General features: G+C 44.5%; 1 protein-coding gene across 2 annotated transcripts in view; it reads right to left on the bottom strand.

Moving 5' to 3' along the window:
• Positions 1 to 18,664, bottom strand: part of FRMD3 (FERM domain containing 3) — a 254,155-nt gene extending 235,491 nt beyond the window's left edge. Inside the window, exon 1 of one of the 2 annotated variants that reach the window (XM_069474091.1) lies at positions 18,348 to 18,664. In XM_069474091.1, the coding sequence (XP_069330192.1) occupies positions 18,348 to 18,494 (147 nt within the window). In that variant the 5' untranslated portion in view covers positions 18,495 to 18,664. The remainder of the gene's footprint in view (positions 1 to 18,347) is intronic. The other variant, XM_069474090.1, reaches the window with a different exon arrangement.
• Positions 18,665 to 20,623: the final 1,959 nt, after the last annotated feature.

Here is a 20,623-nt window from a genome sequence, read left to right as displayed (position 1 = left end):
GCCCAGAGAAGGAGGGAGTTCGCCGGGACCGGAGTGCTCGTTAGGCCTCTCACTTCTCTCGGCTTAAGCTCTCCTGGTAGGAAAATGGATCAAGCTGAGTGCTCTCTGGGCACCCGGAATGGCGAAAGTGGCTCTCAGGTATTTTGCAAAATATTATATCATAAAAATAAAAATACTCACAAGCACCGAGGGGCCATTTGGAGAGCCGGGAAAGAACAGCAAAAAGGTGAAACATACGGCTGATTGTGCCAGGGTTATTGTTTCTCCCCCGTTCATTAACAGAAGAAAAATAAATAGCTGCTCAACGTCTTGGCCTCCATTTCAGCACAATTTCCAGTTATGATTCAATGTGAGGAAGCATTTCGGCCTCAACACCTAAATAATTCACAACTGCTCAAAGTATCTACCAAGACGCCACGCCAGGGATACACCTGCTCCACGGCGCCATGTGGACAGGGCTGTGTGGGCATCTCCGTCTACACTGCTGTGGAGCAGGTGCCCAATCTGCTCCCCGCCGACACTCTGGAAGGAGGAAACCTGCTTATTTTGTAGGGCCCCTCTCTGAAGTTATTGCTCAAAATTGACATCTCTAGAAATTACACCTTAATTTGTTAAACACTGACAGACTCTGATTCAAATCTCAGTCCAGCACTTACTGGCTACGTGACTTGGGACAGGATACCCAACATCTCTGTGGCTCATTTTCCTCACCTGTAAAATAGGGACATTAATTCCCACTTTCTAGAGCTGCTTTTGAAGATTAAGTGAGATAAAAGGTGTTTAAAAGGTGTTCATTTATTTATTCTTTCAGCTAATCTGAGGGTCTCCCTCCGTCACCCAGGCTGGAGTGCAGCCACGTCATCATAGGTCACAGCAACCCCAAACTCCCAGGCTCAAGTGATCCTCCTGCCTCAGTCTCCCAAGTAGCCAGGACTACATGTGGGCACCACCATGCCCGGCTAATTTTTCTATTTTTTGTAGAGAAAGGGTCTCACTAAGTTGCCCAGGCTGGTCTTGAACTCCTGGCCTCAAATGATCCTCCCACCTTGACCTCCCAAAGTGCTGGGATTACAGGCATGAGCCACCAAACCTGGCCTAATCAGTATTTTTATTGAGCCCTACAGTGTTCTAGACACTGGGATGCGGCAGCACCCCTGTCTTCATGGAGCCGCCAATCTGTGGGGAAAACAGGCAACAAACAGGCACACAAGGAATGAACAAGTTAATAAACAGCCGTAAGTGCTCTGAAAAAGTGACGGAGGGTAGTGTGATTGGGAGTGGCTGGAGTGTCACTTCAGGGACAAGACTCACACAGTGTGTTTGTTGGGCATTAAGATTTTGTTGGCTTAGTAAATGCTTACTGGCTGATCAATTCATCAATTGCTAACCCTCCCTAAGCCCTCCTGCAGGAATGACCACGGGGACAACCGCAGTCATGCACACCCCCGACCCCCTCGGCTGCATGTCACGCCCACCCGAACTAATCTCCAGGCCCTCCCTCTGCTGCCCTCCTCCTGGAGGCCAGACCCCCTTTCCTCTTGCCCCCACTCTCCGGAGTCCTCCGGGATCTAAGAATGTCACTACTCCTTGGGTGGAATCTTGCACATCAGATGTCTTTCAGCATCTCTGACCGTTCTTCACACATCACCGAGACAGTGGAATTTTAAACAGGGCCCTTGGGAGGAAAGATCCTCTCTGAAGACATCCTAAGTCTGCAAGACATGGAGGGGAGAAAGGGAAGAGCACGAAAGAGCCGTCACCTATTCCAGTCACAATAAGGAGGGAAATAAAATGACGTGATGGAAGAGGCAGTAAAGACACTTCCAAAAACCTGGGAGTGACTTTCAACCATCTGGCACAAATGCACACCCACCAAAGAGAACACAAGAGCTAGAGAAACACAAATATAAAATGGGTTCCACCATTTCTGGAGGCATTCAGACCGAGACAAAAGCCTCCCTGCCTCTGACCTCTATCTCTGGAAGTGTGAGCCAAGCTAGCCCTACAAATCATTTCCCCAGGTCATTCTGGCCCATACAAACTACACCTCAATGGAGTTAGTATTACTCCCTAAAAAATGATGATCAATATTGATTTCTGGAAGGAAAAAGAAAATTCCGGAATGTTGCATCCAAAAAGTCTGTGGAGAGTGCCAACCTCTGAGGAGCACGTCTGGGGTCAGGTATAGGAGGATGATTTATTTTTTATTGGATAATCTTTAGTATTATTTGAATTTTTTCCATGTGCTTCTATAATTATTATTAAATAGAAAAGATACCCAAAATAAATGATGAGGGGAAGCTGTCGATTTGAGAGGTGCTGTTTATTTATCAATAATTACAAATTTTAGCAGTTAATTTCCTTTTTCTTACTCATTATGTCACCTATCTCTAGATACAAAGAGAAAATATCACATTAACCAAGCTCGTGTAACAAGCCTTATCACGAAGTAGAAAGAACTACGAACATGGGAGTCCCTGGGTCCCAATCCCATCTGTCACTCGCCAGGGTAAGCGGGTCCCTTCCCTTCTCTGGACTTCAAGTGCTCCCTGAGAGAGATGCAGGCATTGGATTAAAAATCTAAAATCCTTTCCCACTTTCTAAGTCCTCTCTGAGAATAAAAACATGTCTATTTTCTTCAAATTTTCTTATAGTTTTAAAATTACAGAAGTAACACACACTTACCAAAGTTTCCAACGACACAGACGTGTAGAGCAAAGCGTTCTGTGCTGTCCTCCACCTTGACTCCGCTCCTTGCTCCTTCCAGAGTTAACCGCTACTAAGAGGCTAACGCTGTGCTGTCCAATGTCACAGCCACCAGCATGTGTAGCTATTTACATTAACATTTTAATGAATTAAAATTAAATAACTATGAAAATTCACCTCCTCAGTCACACTAGTCACATTGCAAGGGCTCCATAGCCACACGAGGCTGGTGGCTATTATACTGGACAACACAGATATGGAACAGTTTCATCATCACCAAAGTTCTATCTGACAGCACTGGTCCAACATGCATAAAGACGCCTTTTTGAACTCTTCTCACCTCCATTAAATACTGACTTTCTGGAGCCTCTACGGTTACTTATAGCGGCCCTCTCTGGCAAGGCCATTAACAGGTTAATGGGGTGAGTTGCCTTGGAAAGTTCTCCCAATTTCCTGATGTGTAATTAAGAAAGACTTGCTTCATCACTGGGCTCACTGAAGGCCATAGGATGTGGAACCATCACCACTCCCAACAGCACATAAAAGTTTAAAACCTTAACTAAGAACTGGAAAACTCTAATGTCCCTCCAGGTGGTGCTTTTCAAAAAGCACTAAGGCATTCAAAGCCCAAGACGAGACACCCAAGGAATCTTGCCTCTAACTCTGGAAGTGTGAGCCGAGTCAGACCTGAAAAACAATTTTTCAGCTCATTTTGGCCCATACACACCATGCCTCAATGGAGTCGTACTAATTGTTCACTAATAAACAGTGGCCAATATTGTTTTCCAGACTCTGACCATCCACTCCACTGTCTGCACAGTCTGGGCAGGTAACTGCCAACTTCCCACTGCATATAATGGACCTCTCTGTTGATGTGTAAAATTACAATGCATTTCTTTCAGTTCCTCACAAACACCATCTTCCCTATGCTCAACCTTCTACAAGAATGTCCTTCTTTCCCTAACTGCACCCCTCGTCAACACATTCCCCCAATTTATTGGCCAGTGTCTACTGTTTCTTTAAAACTCATCTCCAACATCATCTCCTCCAGTTAGTCTTCCTGGCCTTTCCAGGCTGGAGTAGGAGCCCCCAGTGGCTGCTTCAGCATTTCAATACAGGAGACACTTTGAGGGTGAAAATCTGGTAGGAAGCCAGGCAGGGTGTGTGTGACTTGTCTTCAAATCACATTTTATAGCAGGGTACAATTTTTGCTGAGATATTTGCAAGAAAAAGAACAAAGTTCTTAAAGATGTTCTTATTCACACTTTAGATGTGAGTAAGAAAATATTAGTGATCCATTTCAAAGACTATCCTTTCAAGAAGTAGTAACTTTGGAAGGTGATTACATTAAATAATTGCACAACGATGTGAATTATGTAGTGCCACCAAACTGTACACTTAAAAATGGCTAACATGGTAAATTTTATGATATATATATATTTTAACACAATAAAAATTTTTAAAAATAGAAAGAAATAAACCATAAATAATATATTTTAAAAGACATAGTAACTTGGGAGGAGAGCCACTAAAGATTAAAGGAGGGTTATGCCTTTCCCCAAGCCACACTCTGGCTCTGCTTGGCCCCTCTGTGAGCTCCAATAACATCTTGGTGTTTTTCTGTCATAACAGTACCACCTTGAATCTGTTCATGTGTCTGTCTTTTCTACTAGATTGGCAAGACCATATTCTTATTTATCCTTTTGTATCTTTGGTACCCAGAACAGTTCCCAGAAGAGGTGCTCAATGTTTCTTAGATGGATGGATGGATGAGTGGTGGAGTAGATGGGTGAGTGGATGGATGGGTGGATGCATGGGCAGGTGAGTGAATGAATGCATTAGTAGATGAGTGGATGGGTGGGCTGATGGAGGAGTGCAGGAGTGGGTGGATGGATGGATGGATGGATGAGAGGAGACAGTTTCTTAAGTCTTCAATTCTGCCTTCAGACTGAAATCTCCTAAAGGGTAAAGACTTGGAATCTCAAAATATCTCTCTCTCTCTCCCCTCCCCCCATTTCCAGTAACACCAAGAAAATGTTTTATATTTAACAACAGCTCAATACACTAAGGGAGAAAAAGGCTGCCATTTCCTACCCAGTGAGCACACTAAGGAAAGCCTAGGGAAAGGAAGAAAGAAATCTTTAACAATATATATTGGATAATAGCATTAAAAGCCTCCCTTTCTCTAATGGAGGTACAATTTGGAGATAAACCTAAACCACCTTCCTCTCTGTGGCATATGATTAAAATCTGCTTTGTTCTTCTAATTTGCTCTTCTCAAATTACCACACTGCTGCTGGCGCTGCAAACTCAGGCTTCACGGCTGCCCTTGAATTACTGCACAACTTTTCCTCCTTTTTTCCTTTTAATCAGCACTGAACCAAGAAGATGCCATCTACACCTGGTGGAGAGACTATATCTCCAAACCAGGAGGCCAAAGGTGTCACTCAAGGTCCCCTGTGCCATGATGACCCTCAGCAGAAATACTTGTCCCTTGATGTTTGGGAACACAGGAGGTGAAGTTATCCTTGACAAAGCTCCAGGTGGCATGAAAGAACCTGGAGTGTGTTTTCCACCCCTGACTCCTGAGATTGTATTTCTCTTCTTCCTAAGCCTTCAAAAGAAAGAGAGCCTGACAAGGCCATGGCTGGTGCCTAATCAACAACCACTTGGTTTTCATATTTTTCTAGAGGTCTTCTACTCTGGGATTGCTAAGATTTCCACTTCCATAGTCAATCACAAAACTGCAAGGTAAATTACTTTAGAGGACAGATAGAAAATGCTATTGACATCATCCTTCCTTTTCTTCTCTTTGTAGTTTCTTGGGAGTTAATTTGAAAGTTCAAACTACCAGCAATATCTGTATTACGCCAAACATATAAAGGGAAAGGGGAGATATCTTTCAATTATCTAGTTACGTTAGACGGCCAAATAATTATATAACCATGATAAATTGATTATGATTTTATTTGGATATACATTCAGCCACAGGTTGCTAAAAGAAAGTAGACAGGAAAGAATTTACACTGTGTCCTTGGATGACAGTTCGAAGACATCAGTTTGCTTTTTCTACCCAGAAGTGTGATCAGTGTATGGCTTTTCTCCTGTGCTATTTAAAAAGTTGTCAGTGGAAAGGAAAGTTTTATATCATTTAGACTACCAAGAAGGTTCAAAAGCAAAATAAGGGTAGTATTTAGTATAATGGGAGCAAATCCAAATCTCAAGACACAATACTCCATCCTAATCTTGCTAAATATGAGACTTTAGGCCAATCACATAACATCTCTGGATCTCAATTTAATTAACTAGCTAATACATATTATTATTATCCTACTCAAGAACATCAAGAGGAATATAAGTGAAGATAAAGGTTGCTGATAATCAAAGAACCAATAAATACCCAACACTACCATAACACCTACATAACAAGGACTAGCATTATTTTCAGAACTATAGGCAGTGATTTGTGTATAGACCAGCCAAAAAATAACATTAGCTAGAAACATCAAGGAAGAATTATTAGCCAGCTAGTTAATTAGGTTTTTGTTCTCCCTTCTATTACTATTAATAAGGCTAATTAGTTACTGACTTTTTAAGACTGCTTAATTTTATCATGACATCCATTAGTAAATGATATTGTGTTTGCATTTTCAGTTTGTGTTTGAAGACCCTGGTTCAGTCAATCTTGACTTTCCAGATCAATGTTTACCCTCAAGGCCTACAGTTTTAAAGCAACAGATTATACTTCTGAGGTGAGAGATAATAAACCAAACCCTGATCTGTTAACATGCTAATTGCTTTTCCCTGCTACAGAATAATCATATTTCAAACTTTAGCATAATGCATAGACATATTCAAACAAAACTCTATAGTACATCTAAGATTCAGGTCATTACATTACTAATATTAGATTATTTCTTTGAGTAATTTTATAGAACTTGAATTATTTTAATTAATATTCACAATAACTCCCTGGAAACTAAGTAGAAAACAAAATTTGCCATAAGAGATATCTGAGAGATAAGCAATTAATAAATAAAGGATAAATTATTACAGCATAATTTGCAAAGCTGCTCCTCATATAACATGCTTAATTTTGTAGCATGTTGATGGGCTTTTAAAATGTTTTATCTACTTAATGTTCATGACATTGTCTCAAAGGGCAACTTCCCTAGAGTGGAAATCCTATGCTTTGAAACTCCTAACTTTAAAGCTGAGAGAGGTCTTTTTCATTTGCAAGTCCAAGCTAGGACATGAGGATTAAGGACAGGAAAATTCTTTTCCACTGACAACCCTGGTCTGGCTGTTCTACTTGCAGAAGAAAATGGAAACCAGCTCTTGTTCAGGCCAGAGTTGCCTAACAAAGAAAAATTGATCAAATACTCTTGGAAAGAATTCCAGAGCTCATAATCCATTGATTTGATCTACAGGGATGCCTCAAGCAGAAATATATTATTAATAGACAAAGAAGGAAGATTCATCATGCTGGTTTTGTTCATAGTGCATAGTCTCTGCCACCACTTGCAAGGACATTAAAGACTCTCTTATCTGTGTCTCTATGAAAGACCTGTGTCTCTATGAAAGACCTGTGTCTCTGGAAACTTTCATTCCTTGTATCCAAGTGTCTACTGAGAATTCTGCACTAAGATGCCATATGGGCACCTCAAAGTCAATGTACCCCAAATGGAATTAACCACCTTCTCCCCAACCTGCTTCTCCTTTAGTCTGTCTCTTCAACATCAGTTTCATGGGTGTGTGACCTGCACGTTTGCTCAGGGACCCTGTACTTTGTCTAATGGTCTGCTGTTGCCACCTTGAAATTCTTAACAATTTTTTTAATAGGATCCCCGCCAGCATTTTCTTTTTTTTTTTTTTTTTTTTTTGAGACAGAGTCTCGCTTTGTTGCCCGGGCTAGAGTGAGTGCCGTGGCGTCAGCCTAGCTCACAGCAACCTCAAACTCCTGGGCTTAAGCGATCCTACCGCCTCAGCCTCCCAAGTAGCTGGGACTACAGGCATGCGCCACCATGCCCAGCTGATTTTTTTTTTTCTATATATATTTTAGTTGGCCAGATAATTTCTTTCTATTTTTTTAGTAGAGATGGGGTCTCACTCTTGCTCAGGCTGGTCTCAAACTCCTGACCTTGAGCGATCCACCCGCCTCGGCCTCCCAGAGTGCTAGGATTACAGGCGTGAGCCACAGCATTTTCATTTTGCAGTGGGCTATACAAAGGATGTGACTGGGGCTGTCTCTCCTGCAATGGCATCACCATTACCCCATCACTGAGACCAGCCACGGGGACTCATCCTGATCCTCCCTTCCTTCACTCCCACGTCCAGTCATGCTGTCTCGTGCCCAGGACTTTATACCAAGCAAGCAAGGAATCACCTTGCTTGTAATACCCTTTTCTCCTTCTGGAAGAGTTGACGACTTCCACCCCTCCTTTAATTATTAATTAAGGTTCATCTATACCAGAGATACTAATTGATGCCCCACCTGATATAGATGCCTCCTCTTGGTCCTCCACCTGCATACACCTGTCTCTACATCTGTCATTGTGTCCTCGCATTACTATCTTGTCTACCTTTCCCCAACTGACTGCAAGCTTCTTGACAGCTGATTTTGTTTTCTTTTATGTCTCTAGTTCCCAGCTCTGTGCTTGACATATATTTTAATAGAAGATATTTAACAAATGTTTATTGAATAAGATTGACATGGTTTCAAAAACTTTAATTCCCTTTTGAAAAACATAATTGCTTGATCTTTACAAATGGTTCTTCCTTTTTAGAATAAGTTTCGTTTTTTTTTCTAAAGTGATCCTCTCCTTTCCATCCTGCACCTTCAGGGAAAGTCAGCACAGCAAACAGCTCCAGAGCTTCTGTTACAACTAGAACGCATTTGCACTGTCCTCCATGGTCACTGTCCCGCAGGGTCACTTCTGCGAGTGAGAACAGCTGGGCCCCCCGTGCCTCTGGGGGCTTCCAGGCGCTGCTGGCTTATACACAATGACTTATTTATGCCAAGATATTGCCAGAGTTCCTCGGCAATTCCACCAAGACTCCAGGGTACAGGAAAATAAGAACGGGAAACGTGGCCCAGAGGGACAAGAAGGCAGTCACTAACCCCAGGCCCCTGTGTGCTCTCACGGACGTTGAACATTTCATCAGATTTGCCATCATGGGAAATCCTTTTTCGAAAAACAATCTCTTGATGTGGCTGGGAGCAAAGAGTCAAAAGGAATTATTCCATCCCTAGCAACAGTGTCTAATCAGCACTTGGATATATCTGTGATAGACATGCCAGGATGGATTTCCTTATTCATTTACTCACTCACTCACACATTCACTGAACATCTACTGCAAGAAACATGCCTGGTGGGGCACTATTGAGAGAGATAAAGGCCAAAAAGGAACAGTCTCCACTCCTGAGAAAATTAAGAATATTATTAGGAGACATAAATTCCACTAGTGCCTTACTATTCCGAGTGCAATCCACAGATCAGGAGCACGAGCAGCACCTGGAAGTATGTTAGAAATACCAAATTTCAGGGCCTTTCCCAAGACCTCCTGAATCAGAATCTGCATTTAGATAAAAATTCAGGAGATACACAGAAACATCAGAGACGGAGAAGCACGTACAGACCCCTTCCAGAGCTCGATGCTGACTCTTTTGAACCTGAATCAAGTTCAAAACCTCAGCTGTAAAATCTGCCCTAATGGATCCTGACCACAATCCCATTGGTTTTTCCCATCTCTGGGCTCCATGTCTGGCCCTCTGCTACTTCATGGGAGGAGCAACTTGGACTTATTCAAGATGAGAACTAAAAGAGGGCCGTGTTTTCTTCCCAATGCCTATCACTTACGCCGTGTGAATCTCATATTAGACTGGCCAGGAGATAAATCCTGATATTTCCATTCCTGCAATATTTTTCACATTCCCCAAAATGCCTACTCAGAAAAAGAAGTAACAGCTTAAAAATTCAAGTGACTAATGGGCCTGACTCAAACAGTTTACATTTTAAACGCTTAATGAATACTTGCTGCACACTTTCCATAATCAAAAGAGGGATCTCAAAATAAGACGTGGCTTTATGTTATTAGAGTGTTAAGAGTTAAGATTCATCTGGAGAGCAAGTGCATTTGGGAAACACTTACTACAGTAGGCAGCTAAATGGGGAAAGAATCGTTTTTTCAACAAATGGTGCTGGGACAACTGGATATCCATATGCAAAAGAATACAGTTGGATCTCTATCTCTCACTATACACAAAAATTAACTCAAAATGGATCAGAGATGGGGAGTGGCTGTTAATAGGTACAGGTTGACTCTGGGGTGATGAAAATATTCTGGAATTAGATAGTTGTGATGGTTGCACAACCTTGTGAATATAGTCAAATCCACTAAGTTGTACACTTTAAAGTGGTGAATTTTATGGTATGTGAACTACATATCAATAAAAAATGGATCAAAGTCCTAAATGTAAGAGCTAAAACTATAAAACTGTTTTAAGAAAACATAGACGTAAATCTGCATGATCTTGGATTGGGCAATAGTTTCTTAGCTATGACACCGAAAACACAAGCAACAAAAACTACATATAAATTGAACTTTATCAAAATTAAAAACTTTTTTGGCACCACCAAGAAAGTAAAAAGACATCCCACAGAATGAGAAAAAATATTTGCAAATCATTTATTGTATAAGGGGTTTGTACCCAGAATATATGAAGAACTCCAACTTAATAATAAAAGACAACCCGATTTAAAAATAGGCAAAGGATCTGAACAGACAGTTGTCCAAAGAAGAAATACAATAGCCAATAAGCACATGAAAAGATGCTGGATGTCATTAGCTATCAGGGAAATGCAAAGCAAAACCACTTCACGCTCACTTAGGATGGTTATAATCAAATAGACAATAACAAGTGTTGGAAAGAATGTGAAGGAACTGAAACTCTGATACACTGCTGGTGGGAATGTAAAAGGTACAGCCACTTTGAAGAACAGTTTGGCAGATATTCAAAATATTAAACATAGAGTTACCATATGACCCAGTAATCCCACTTCTAGATATATGCCCAAGAGAAATGAAATGTGTCTAGAGAACAACTTTAATAGGAATGTTCATAGCAACATTATTCATAATAGCCGAAGTGTGGAAACAACCCAAATGTTCATCAACTGATGAATGGATAAACAAAATTAATATATCCATACAACGGAATACCACTTCACAAGGAAAAGGAAGGAAGTATTGATCCATGCTACAACATGGATAAACCTTGAAAACAGTATGCCGAGTGAAAGAAGCCAGAGACAAAAGGCCATATATTGTGTGCTTCTATTTTTATCAAATGTCGAGAATAGACAAATTTACAGAGACAAGAAGTAGATTAATGGTTGCCTAGGGCTGGGAGGTTTGGAGGGAAATGGAGATATGACCACTAAAAGGCATGGCATTCTTTTCGAGATGATGAAAATATTCTAAAATGGATTGTGGTGATGGTTACACAACTCTATGAATACATTAAATTGTATACTGTAAGTGGGTGCATTATGTGGAATGTGATTTATATCTCAATAAAACTGTTAGCCAAAAAAGGCAAACAATATCTTAGTATTATTTTGAAAACAGATCCCATGAAAGGATCTCAGGGACTTCCAGGGGTCCCTGGACCACACTTTGAGAACCACTTAGACAAAGTGTCTGGAATAGGTATTGTGAGTTACCTTTCTAGGAGGCATTTCCCCCTTCCTCTTACCAAGGAGATCCCTGATTTGGGGGTATTCACTCTCCACTATGTAAAGCACCACCAGGAAGGAAGTTGACCCCACCCTGAGTCCTAGGGTTAGGCTCTGTGCCTTAAGCTAATTGGCACCTTCCCCTCCAGTGGTCATAGTCACTGGTTCAGGGTGGGAATGTGACTTAGGAGGCCCAATTAGAATGACTGCAGGACTTCTACTGGGGATGACGACGAATTGGAAGTGGCTTCTCTCTTACCCTGGAGGGTGTCCTGTGAAAATGTGAAAACTGGCACTGCTATTAATATAACGATTTCACTACAAGCCCTGGGATGAAGCCATCCCAAAAAGCAGGAAGAGGCAAGGGGACTCCAGAGAACGGTGCCACAGTGCTTAAATTAAGTCCTTAACTCAGGACTTCTGGACATATAAGTCAATCAATGTCCTTAATGTTAAAGCCAGTTTGAATCGAAATTTGTTGCATGTAGTTAAAGGCATTCCAGCTGATACACCATCCAAACAATACGGAACTAACAGAGTCGCATTATCCCTGAAGTCAGTACACTTTGCCTTTGCTTTGAATGTACCAAGAGAAAAGATCTTAGCAGACCATTGGAATAACATCACTTTTTTTTTTTTTTTAGGATATCCTTAATATAAAGATCTGGCGCATGTAATCTAGGCCTAAAAACGTCAGAGCTGGGCCACGGCATTACACAAACTGTCTCTCTCCTCTGTTCCCTTTGTGCCTGACTTTCAGTCGTCTCTGAATGGCATTGTAGATGAGTTTGACAGAGAAAAGTGTTGGATTATCCTTACTACCAGATGGGGCTGTCAGCAGGACCTAGCTTGGACTTCACCAACAGGATAACCATGGGGCCTGGATACTTAGCACATGTGTATGTTTGCATGTGATCATCCAATTCCCATTTCAACAGGTAAGAAACTAACTTTTTTTCCAACTAAATTGATTAGAACAGTAGCACTCTGCATTTACGTGATGTTTTGACATTTACAATATCCTTTTACCTATGCCATATAAGTTGGCAATGGAGGAATTAGATTATGCCCATTTTATAGAAAAGAACAGGAGGCCCAGTGACTTGCTTGAGGCCTTATACAGTCAGAAAGTGATGGACTTTGGACTTAAAGTCATTGGATTCTAAGTCAAAACCTTTACATTACTTAGGGTTATCTCTAATATATTTTCACAAAGTATTAAGGTAACAGTCACTATTTTTTCAGCTCTTACTTTGGGACAGATACTAAGCTAAGCACTTGACATATATTCCTCATCTAATCCTTACAACAAGTTTATGAGTCTGTATTACTATTATTTCCACTTGATAGATGAGAAAACTGAGGCCCAAAATGGTAAAGTGACTTGCCCAAAGACACTTGGCTAATCCATGGCAGAGCCAGGTTCAAATCCAAGCAAGCAGCGTCCAAGAACACATGTTCATGACTACTTTGCCACCCTGCCACTGGAACAAGCACAAAGCTTGCGTGTTGTATAGAGCTGTGCCTGCTCTAGACAAGATGCCTTTTAGCTGCGCAGAACCCACCAGTTCAGTAAGGACTGAACTGATATTTAACAACACACACTGTAAAGAATTACCTAATAATTTTTTCTTGTTCTGATATTTGATCATACAAAGATTGCCTAAAATCAGCCAGGGCTTAGATAATATCTTATTAAACTCACCTGAAAGGTTTATTGTAACAATAATCACAGCTCAGTTTGACATATTCTGAAAGACATTCCTGCACGATTAGCCAACAGCTGTTCCTCTCCACCACACACATGCACACACACGCACACACATGCACACACACGCACCCGCCTCTATTCTTCCCATAATGGCAAAGCCCACCTCCCGTTATAGAGAGGGAAGATGCCAGATGCACACAATTCTGGAAGCTTTTGCAGCTAGGACCTAGGCATGTGGCCCAATCCTGGCCAATGGAATCTGATGGGAAGAGTGATGGGCCCTCTAGGAAAGGTGTTCCTCTGTGATTTAAAAAAAAAAAAAAAAAAAAAGAAGTGCACAAAAAAATACCTCCTCTTGGATGGTGGATGTGGTAGTCCCTGACTAACATCCAAAACTACTGCAGCCACCTCATCATCACAGTGACTATAGTGGAAAGATGCAAAGTCCCAGGTTGCTTTGGAACAACCCTGAAGCTGCCCGCTCTCTCTGGATGTCTTGCTAGGTAAGATAATACGTGCTTTATTATTTAGTCCTCTGTAACTTGTCTTCTCTCTTACTTGCAGCCAAAAGCAGCCTAACCCTCAAGTCCCAAGAAGCAGTGATCTAGAGATGATAGAGCTCTGGATTTTGAGTCAAATGACCTGGGTTCTAATCCCCTTATTTTTCCAGTGTCCCAAATTGTTTAATCTCTCTGAATCTCATTTTCCATATCTATAAGATTGAGATAACACTCAGTAACACACTAACATCCATAAAATGAAGATGATGCCGGATAGTTATGAACGTCACATGAGACAATGTGTACACAACCACTCTGTCACCAGCAATGTTTTGCTCAAATGTAATTTGTCTTGTTAATAATTAAACCATAGACTTTCTAAAAAGTAGCCATCTATCTAACCCAACTCCTTGGTTTACAAAGAGAGAAAATTGACTCCAAATGTCCAATGACTCACTCACAATCACACAGCTGGTTGGTAACACAACTAAACCACACATTTGATTTTTAATCCAATGCTGTCATGTTAACTTCATGTTGATAGGTAACGGGCTAGAATAAATATTGGTTGGGTTAGAACTCATTCACTCAACTAGTGTTTAATGAACACATACTGTATGCCAGGTACTAGTCTAAGTACTAGGGATTCAGTGGTGAACAACAACAAAAGTTTTCACCCTCATGAATTTAACAGTCTAGAGAGGAAATTATTCAATCCACATCTATATTAACTGAGTGCCTACTATGCACAAAGCACTATGTTAGGATTTCTATTCCAATACAAATTTCCAGCCAGTTCCAACAATGTCAGCCACGTTTACCAGGCCTTGCCAAAGAATGAATAATGTCAAAAGTCTATGTTTTGCCCAATAAAAGTCAGAATTAAAAATGGCAATTTCATTAGAAAGAGTTGTGACCAACCTTGCCAGAACTGAAACAGCAATGCTGAATGAAAGAGAGTTAGGGCTAAGCCTCATCCTCCTACAATAATCCAGACTTCAGGGTTGGCTCAGTTGGATAAGCCCAGGAAGGGAAGCAACTCCTTCCCTTCCCCAGGCCTCTGTCTGGGGCCCTAGACTCTCCTTTCACTCCCTGTCCATCTGGAATCCCTCTTCCACCTGCCTAAACATTCACACACAAGTGATATGATGGGACAACATCCCAGAACTGAGAAAAGAGACAAAGCCAGTGACTTTTGCATCTCCTACTAGAACTGGCCACCAGTCTGCTGAGACCGGGCCATTAGGTTGTGTGTTTAAAAGTTTTCTTTGCCCAAATACCACCAAAAATATACCACTTTGAAAAGGAATACTTAAAAGCTGTTAATTTGCAAAAGCTCTTTCCTATAATCAATATGGTGGTAGATGCAAAGATCCTGGGGTGGGGGGTGGGGAATAGAGCAAGAAGAATATACTGGCTCTTCCCCCTTGCGTAAGGCACGCTGAAGAGGAACAAAGACATGCCCCTTCACCATGACCCTGTGATCAGAGTACAACCAGGCAATTCTCCCTTAGCTTCCGGCTTGGTTAAGGCTTCATCTTTTGATGCACAGGCATACTTTGGGGGTACTACAATCTAAAATGTAAGAATGCAGTGTGTAGAATCTAACAAAGCATTTATGAGTACCATTTCTTTGAAAGCAAACACCAAGTTTCCTGGAGATGGAAATGGACCCCAACAGCCTTTGGATTGGGGCATTCCAATCAGCTCTGGATGACAGCCTCCCTGCCAGACTCTGGACACGTTAAGTTTGCAAACTCGCAAGGAGGGTCGCTTTGGCCGTTCAGATCATGAATCCCCACTGGCCTTCAGTCACTGGTTCAAAACCCATACCTTGGATTTACCTCCTTCAGTGTCTGGAAATTTCACTGAAAGTTCAGCTATTTTAACTGTCGGGAAATATAACAAAGACGTACAGGAGCTTTGGATCCAGACAACTCTGGATTTGAATTCCAGCTGCTCAATTTCTTTTTAGAGATGTGGCCTTGAACAAGTCACTTAAGCTCTTAGTGGCTCAGTTTTCTTATCCTTAAAATGGGAATAATATCTACTCAGAGGCTTGTGATAGAAATCAGATATAATGAGTATACAGTTGGCACATGGGAGATGCTCGAGAAATGGCACCAGAGCTATTTGCATGGTCCCAAAGAGCAGTCCTGAAGTTTCTATCATCGCCTGCATCCATCACCTGCAGCTGCCCTCCAGCACCTGGCTAGGGAAACCTGTGTGAGCCGCTCATTCTTTCAATCTGGAATGCTCGCTTACTAGAGAATGCAGACTAATGAGCTCCCAGGGATGTGTGGCCTGAGTTTCCCCACTTATTTTGGGCTCCACAGGCACTTCTGGGGCGAACAGGCAACCAACACTTTTCCAAGAGCCTCTGCTGCTCTTACAGAGCCTCCAGAGCCAGGCAAGCACCAGAGGTGAGGGCTCCTAACTCAGGCAGGCAGGCATGGGCTAGCAGGGAGGGTATGTGTGACACTGTGACAGTCCATACAATCCTTTAACTTTGTGAATCTATGGGGAGGAAGGAAGGAAGAAGACATGGATGGACTCTCCCAGCACAAGTGCAGGTGACTCCAACTGATTTTGTTTTGTTTTGTTTTGTTTTTTAATCTTTTTGTTCTCCCTCTAAACAAATGGGAGATCTTTGTAACCTCATATCTGGAAGTGCAATTTAAATTCCCAGTTAGGAATATTCTAGGAAAGTATGAGGTCCAAAATTACCAAAATAAAATCTTTTAATTCATTTTAATTGGTTAAATAATAATCTCCATTTGGGAGCAGAAGGGGCAGAAAAAGGTGTACCACAAAATAAAACATCTGATCATTTAAAATCAATGCCCAAATCAGCGTTTTGAAACATAACATTTTAACCTCATTGGCATGAGTTAGGCCATAAGAACTCGAACTTTCCAAACTGGTATTAGACTAGCTACAATTTATTGTTTCCCAGAACACCAGACAACAAATACATGTCCTTTGGGGACACTTATCTATTTTAAGGAAGACTTAGTCCTGAGGGAGGGAAAAAAACAAATGTCAACTCCAAGCGTTTCAGGGCAGGCAGAGCTTCGCTCTCTGCTGCCAGTCCTTCCGTTATCTACATATTCCTTACGAGTTAAAAGACCTGTGCACCCACTCTAGGACTTAAAGCAGAGTGCACAAACCATACTCTCCGAGTCACAAGACAGTACATGCCAAACGTTTCTGTGCAACCCTTGTAGCAGCAGAAAAACTGCCTATCTTGCTAATCCTTTTATTATTAAGTTTAGCAGTGGTGCTTAGCTCAGAATGAAATTCAAGATCCTCCAGAAAATTCAATGGGAGCCTACTTTCCTGGGAGATCGTGGGGGGGACCATATTCCTGCCTTGAAACTTGTCCAGCTGTCAGCTTACAGGTTAGTTGCAACTGTCCCAGTGTCGTTAACTCCCACTAGCAAAAATTTAAAGTAAAAATTTAAAAAAAAAAACCATAGTGAAAGACCTTTCATTCATTCATGGCTCACACAGCCTAGAGGCAGATTCCTGCCACTGGGAGACGCTGCCTCACTCACCTCCCACGGGCAAAGGTGGTGTGCCCTGTATTTTAAAAACAGCTCAGTCCTGGAGCCTCAAGACTCGTGTAGGTGAGAAGAGGAAATCCCAGATATAAATAATTAAACAGACTTAAAAGTCAGAGGCTAATACTGTTGAGCCTTGATACAATCTTTCCAGATCATGCGTGCCTAGTGGGGCATCTCTGGGGTCACGGAAGAGGGACTCACACCTGCCTACATATACACACACACCACAAATGCACACACACACACTCGCCCACACACACACACACACCCTTGCAGTTCACACTAGATCCCTTGACAGCTCGAAGGCATTTACTAACCCAGGGTAGGGCTGCCAGCAAAGCAGCCTTCACCCAACTTGCCCTCTCTAACTTGGGCAACAGTGAATGTCCACCAAGATTCCACGGGGCGCTTTTTTCCAGGACCCAGGTTCCTGCAGGAGTCTCCACTTGCTGGCCTCACAAGCCCTTTTCCTTTCTCTGAAACACTAAGACTTCACACGTTCCTTTCCAGATAGCTCCAGTCCGACGCAGCGCGCGCTCCATCCCTCAAGGCTGGAGCCCATGACTGCCCGGCCTCTCACTCTGGGGAAACTTCGCCACCGCCCCAAGCGAAGTAAAGACCACCGGCAGGGGGGCAACAGGGAGCGGGAAGCAGGTGCCTGGGACTGAGGGCACCTCTGTGCCCACAGAGAGAAATGAGTGAACCCGGGCTTGTGCATGCCTTTCCACGTGGAGGAAGGGAAGAAAGACTAGTGGGCGACATGCAGGTGCCCCTCTCGGCCCTTCGAGCTCCCATTTTTTGGCGGAGTAGGGGCCAGAAAGGCCAGTGTCCCCCCAGGGGCAGCTACCCCGCGCCCCCAGCCTGGGCGCGAGAGGAGCGCGCAAGGTGCATGCCAGAGGAATGGGACCCGGCACGGATAACGCGTGCCTGGCACCTGCGGAGGACCGTGCCCCCCTGCGTGGCTAGGGCTCCCAGCCTCACAGGACTGAGGAAGCAAAATCTGGCTTTCCAGCCGCCCCCCATCCCCGAGTGGGGTCCCTGTTCTCGCACGCCCACCGCAGAGGCCCCCCTGCCTTACTCCGGCGTGTGCCCCGCGCCCTGCGCCCTCGCCTGGCACCACCCGCACCTGGATGTGGCAGGAGATCTCCGAGTCGTCCAGCAGCCGGATGGTGCATTTCATCTCCTGGCTGAGCGATTTGATGCTGGAGCTCCGAAAGTGGATCATTTTCATGGTCCTCCTGCCTCTCGGCACACAGTGGCAGGAGGCGAACATGCACCGCGGCCGGGGGTAGCGAGCGGGAGGCTGGGGGCCGGCGCGGTGCTCGCCCGCGCGGACACACACTGGCGCACGCACTGTGCGGGACACCTGGGCGCGGCTCAGCCCCGGGACAGCGGCAGCGTCGGGCGCCTGCGGCCACACATGCCTGGCGACCGGGGCGCGGCGGGCGGGTCCCTCCCTCCTCCTCGCTCGCCTCCGCCTCGCCTGCTCCTTTCCCCGCCTCCTTGTGTCGCGCGCGCTCGTGCGCCTCCCTCCGCTCGGGATCGCCAGCCGAGGATGCCCGGAGCCCGTGACCCCCGGCGGGCGCGCGACACACTCCCACGAGCGCGAAGCGGCTGAAGAAGGAGGCGGAGGGACGGCTGGCGCGGCTGGCCCGGGCGCCCTGGCGGTGGCCTGCTCCGCCGCCGCCGCCGCTGCGTCAGGCTGGGCCGGGCTGCCTTGCTCAGCCTCGCCGCCTCCTCCCTTCCCTGGCCGCGATCTCTCTGGCTCCTGGCCGTGCGCGCCCCTGTCCCGCTCCCCCACGCGCCCGACAGCGCCCTGCTCTGCTCAGCCCCGGGGACCTGGCCGCGGGTGGGGGACGGAGAGCGATCCTGACCCACGCCCCCCAGGGGGATTCCGCCGCCGGCAAGGATTGCTGGGCCCAGGGCGAGCCCCCTGAGAGTGACAGGAAGCCCTGGCACAGCTACACCGGGAATACAGCTAATAGTGACAATCCCTGGTACTCACGGTGATTTTTTAAGCCATTGTTTTATTTAACGTTAACCACTAGTCAATTCCTTTCTCTAAGAAATTCAGAGCCTTCCTTAAGCAATTCCTCATTTGTATCTCCCAACATCTCAGTATAATTGTTGGTAGCAGGACCTTAGACCCGATGCAGGAGGGGTCCCTGTCCAACCCTCCCCCTTTAGAAGCCCTCCTCCAGCTCCCTGTCGCCCAGGAATTGAGGAGTCTACTGGCAAAGGAGGTGTGCCCCACCCCGTTTTAGCCCAATCTCTGGGTACTGAGGACCCTGGAATTCCCTACCCTGCTGCAGAATGTTAAAGGGATCTCCTGCCTCTCTGTTGTCCCCAGGAAGGCTCAAGCCCCTGTGTGATGTACCGTAGGCCCAGGGGCTGTCAAGGGGCGGCTCTTGAGGCAGGTGGATGGAGCTTGAATATTTGGGCTGGGATGTCCAGGAGGGAAGAAATGGAGGCCTCTCGCCCTACTGCCTTTGCCTGAACAGAGCAGGCCATTGTGCAGGAACATTTGTCAGAGAAAGGGTTTGTTGCCTAGCTGTCAGCTTTTTCAAGGTTTGCTGCTGACCCTGAACAGATGCCCCTCATCCGCAGGTATGCCCTGTCCTGGGATTGGAGGAGGGGTGGCCCAGCAATTTTCCCTACCTTGGTCCAGTCTGAGGGGCTGTGTATGCTCTAGGGTACCTGGTGGGGTAGACTGAGGCCTGGGGGGGCGGGGTCTGCATGGCATTTGGGCTCCTTCTTCCGCTTGTGCCTGCCTCGTCCCAGGTTGATCACTCATAAATACCCTACAGGCCAGACTCAGTCTCCACATTTCTTCTGAATACTCCAAACTGCAATGCTTTGTCAAGATGGGAGGATAGAATTTATTTCATGGAACATTTGATAGCTGGATTATTGCTTACAAATATTTAGACAGTAGTACGTGGGCCTGCAAGTGTACTCTTATCCTGGGCCCTTCCAGAGTTAGGGCAAGGCCTGATGGAGAGGTCAGTATTAAGGGTCTGGAAAGATGTGGGTTTCATCCTTAGCCCAGCAACTGGCCAACCTGGGATCTTCAAAAAGTCTCTCCATTTCTTTTCTCATTTCAAAGGGGAGCACACCTGTGGTTGTTCTGCTCATCCCACAGGCGACGGGGAAGCTGGGTTGAGACCAGGCCAGTGGAGGCCAGGTTACAGCCTATCACCTGTCAACCCCATATATACAGGTGAGGTGGCAGGGATGAAAACTGCAGCTATGGTTGAATCCTCTCCCAATCCAAAGAGCAGATAGCCTAGAGATCCAAGAGAAGTCACTACTGGACACAATCTATACTTTTCCTCTAAGTCCACACATTTTCCATCCTATTATAGTGAACTGTAGTCCCCAAAAGAGTCATGTCAATACCCG

Source organism: Eulemur rufifrons, chromosome 7 (genome assembly GCF_041146395.1).
Source record: "Eulemur rufifrons isolate Redbay chromosome 7, OSU_ERuf_1, whole genome shotgun sequence".
Lineage (NCBI taxonomy): Eukaryota > Metazoa > Chordata > Mammalia > Primates > Lemuridae > Eulemur > Eulemur rufifrons.
The sequence above is the reverse complement of the archived record's forward strand: the minus strand, read 5'-3'. Positions and strand labels throughout refer to the sequence as shown.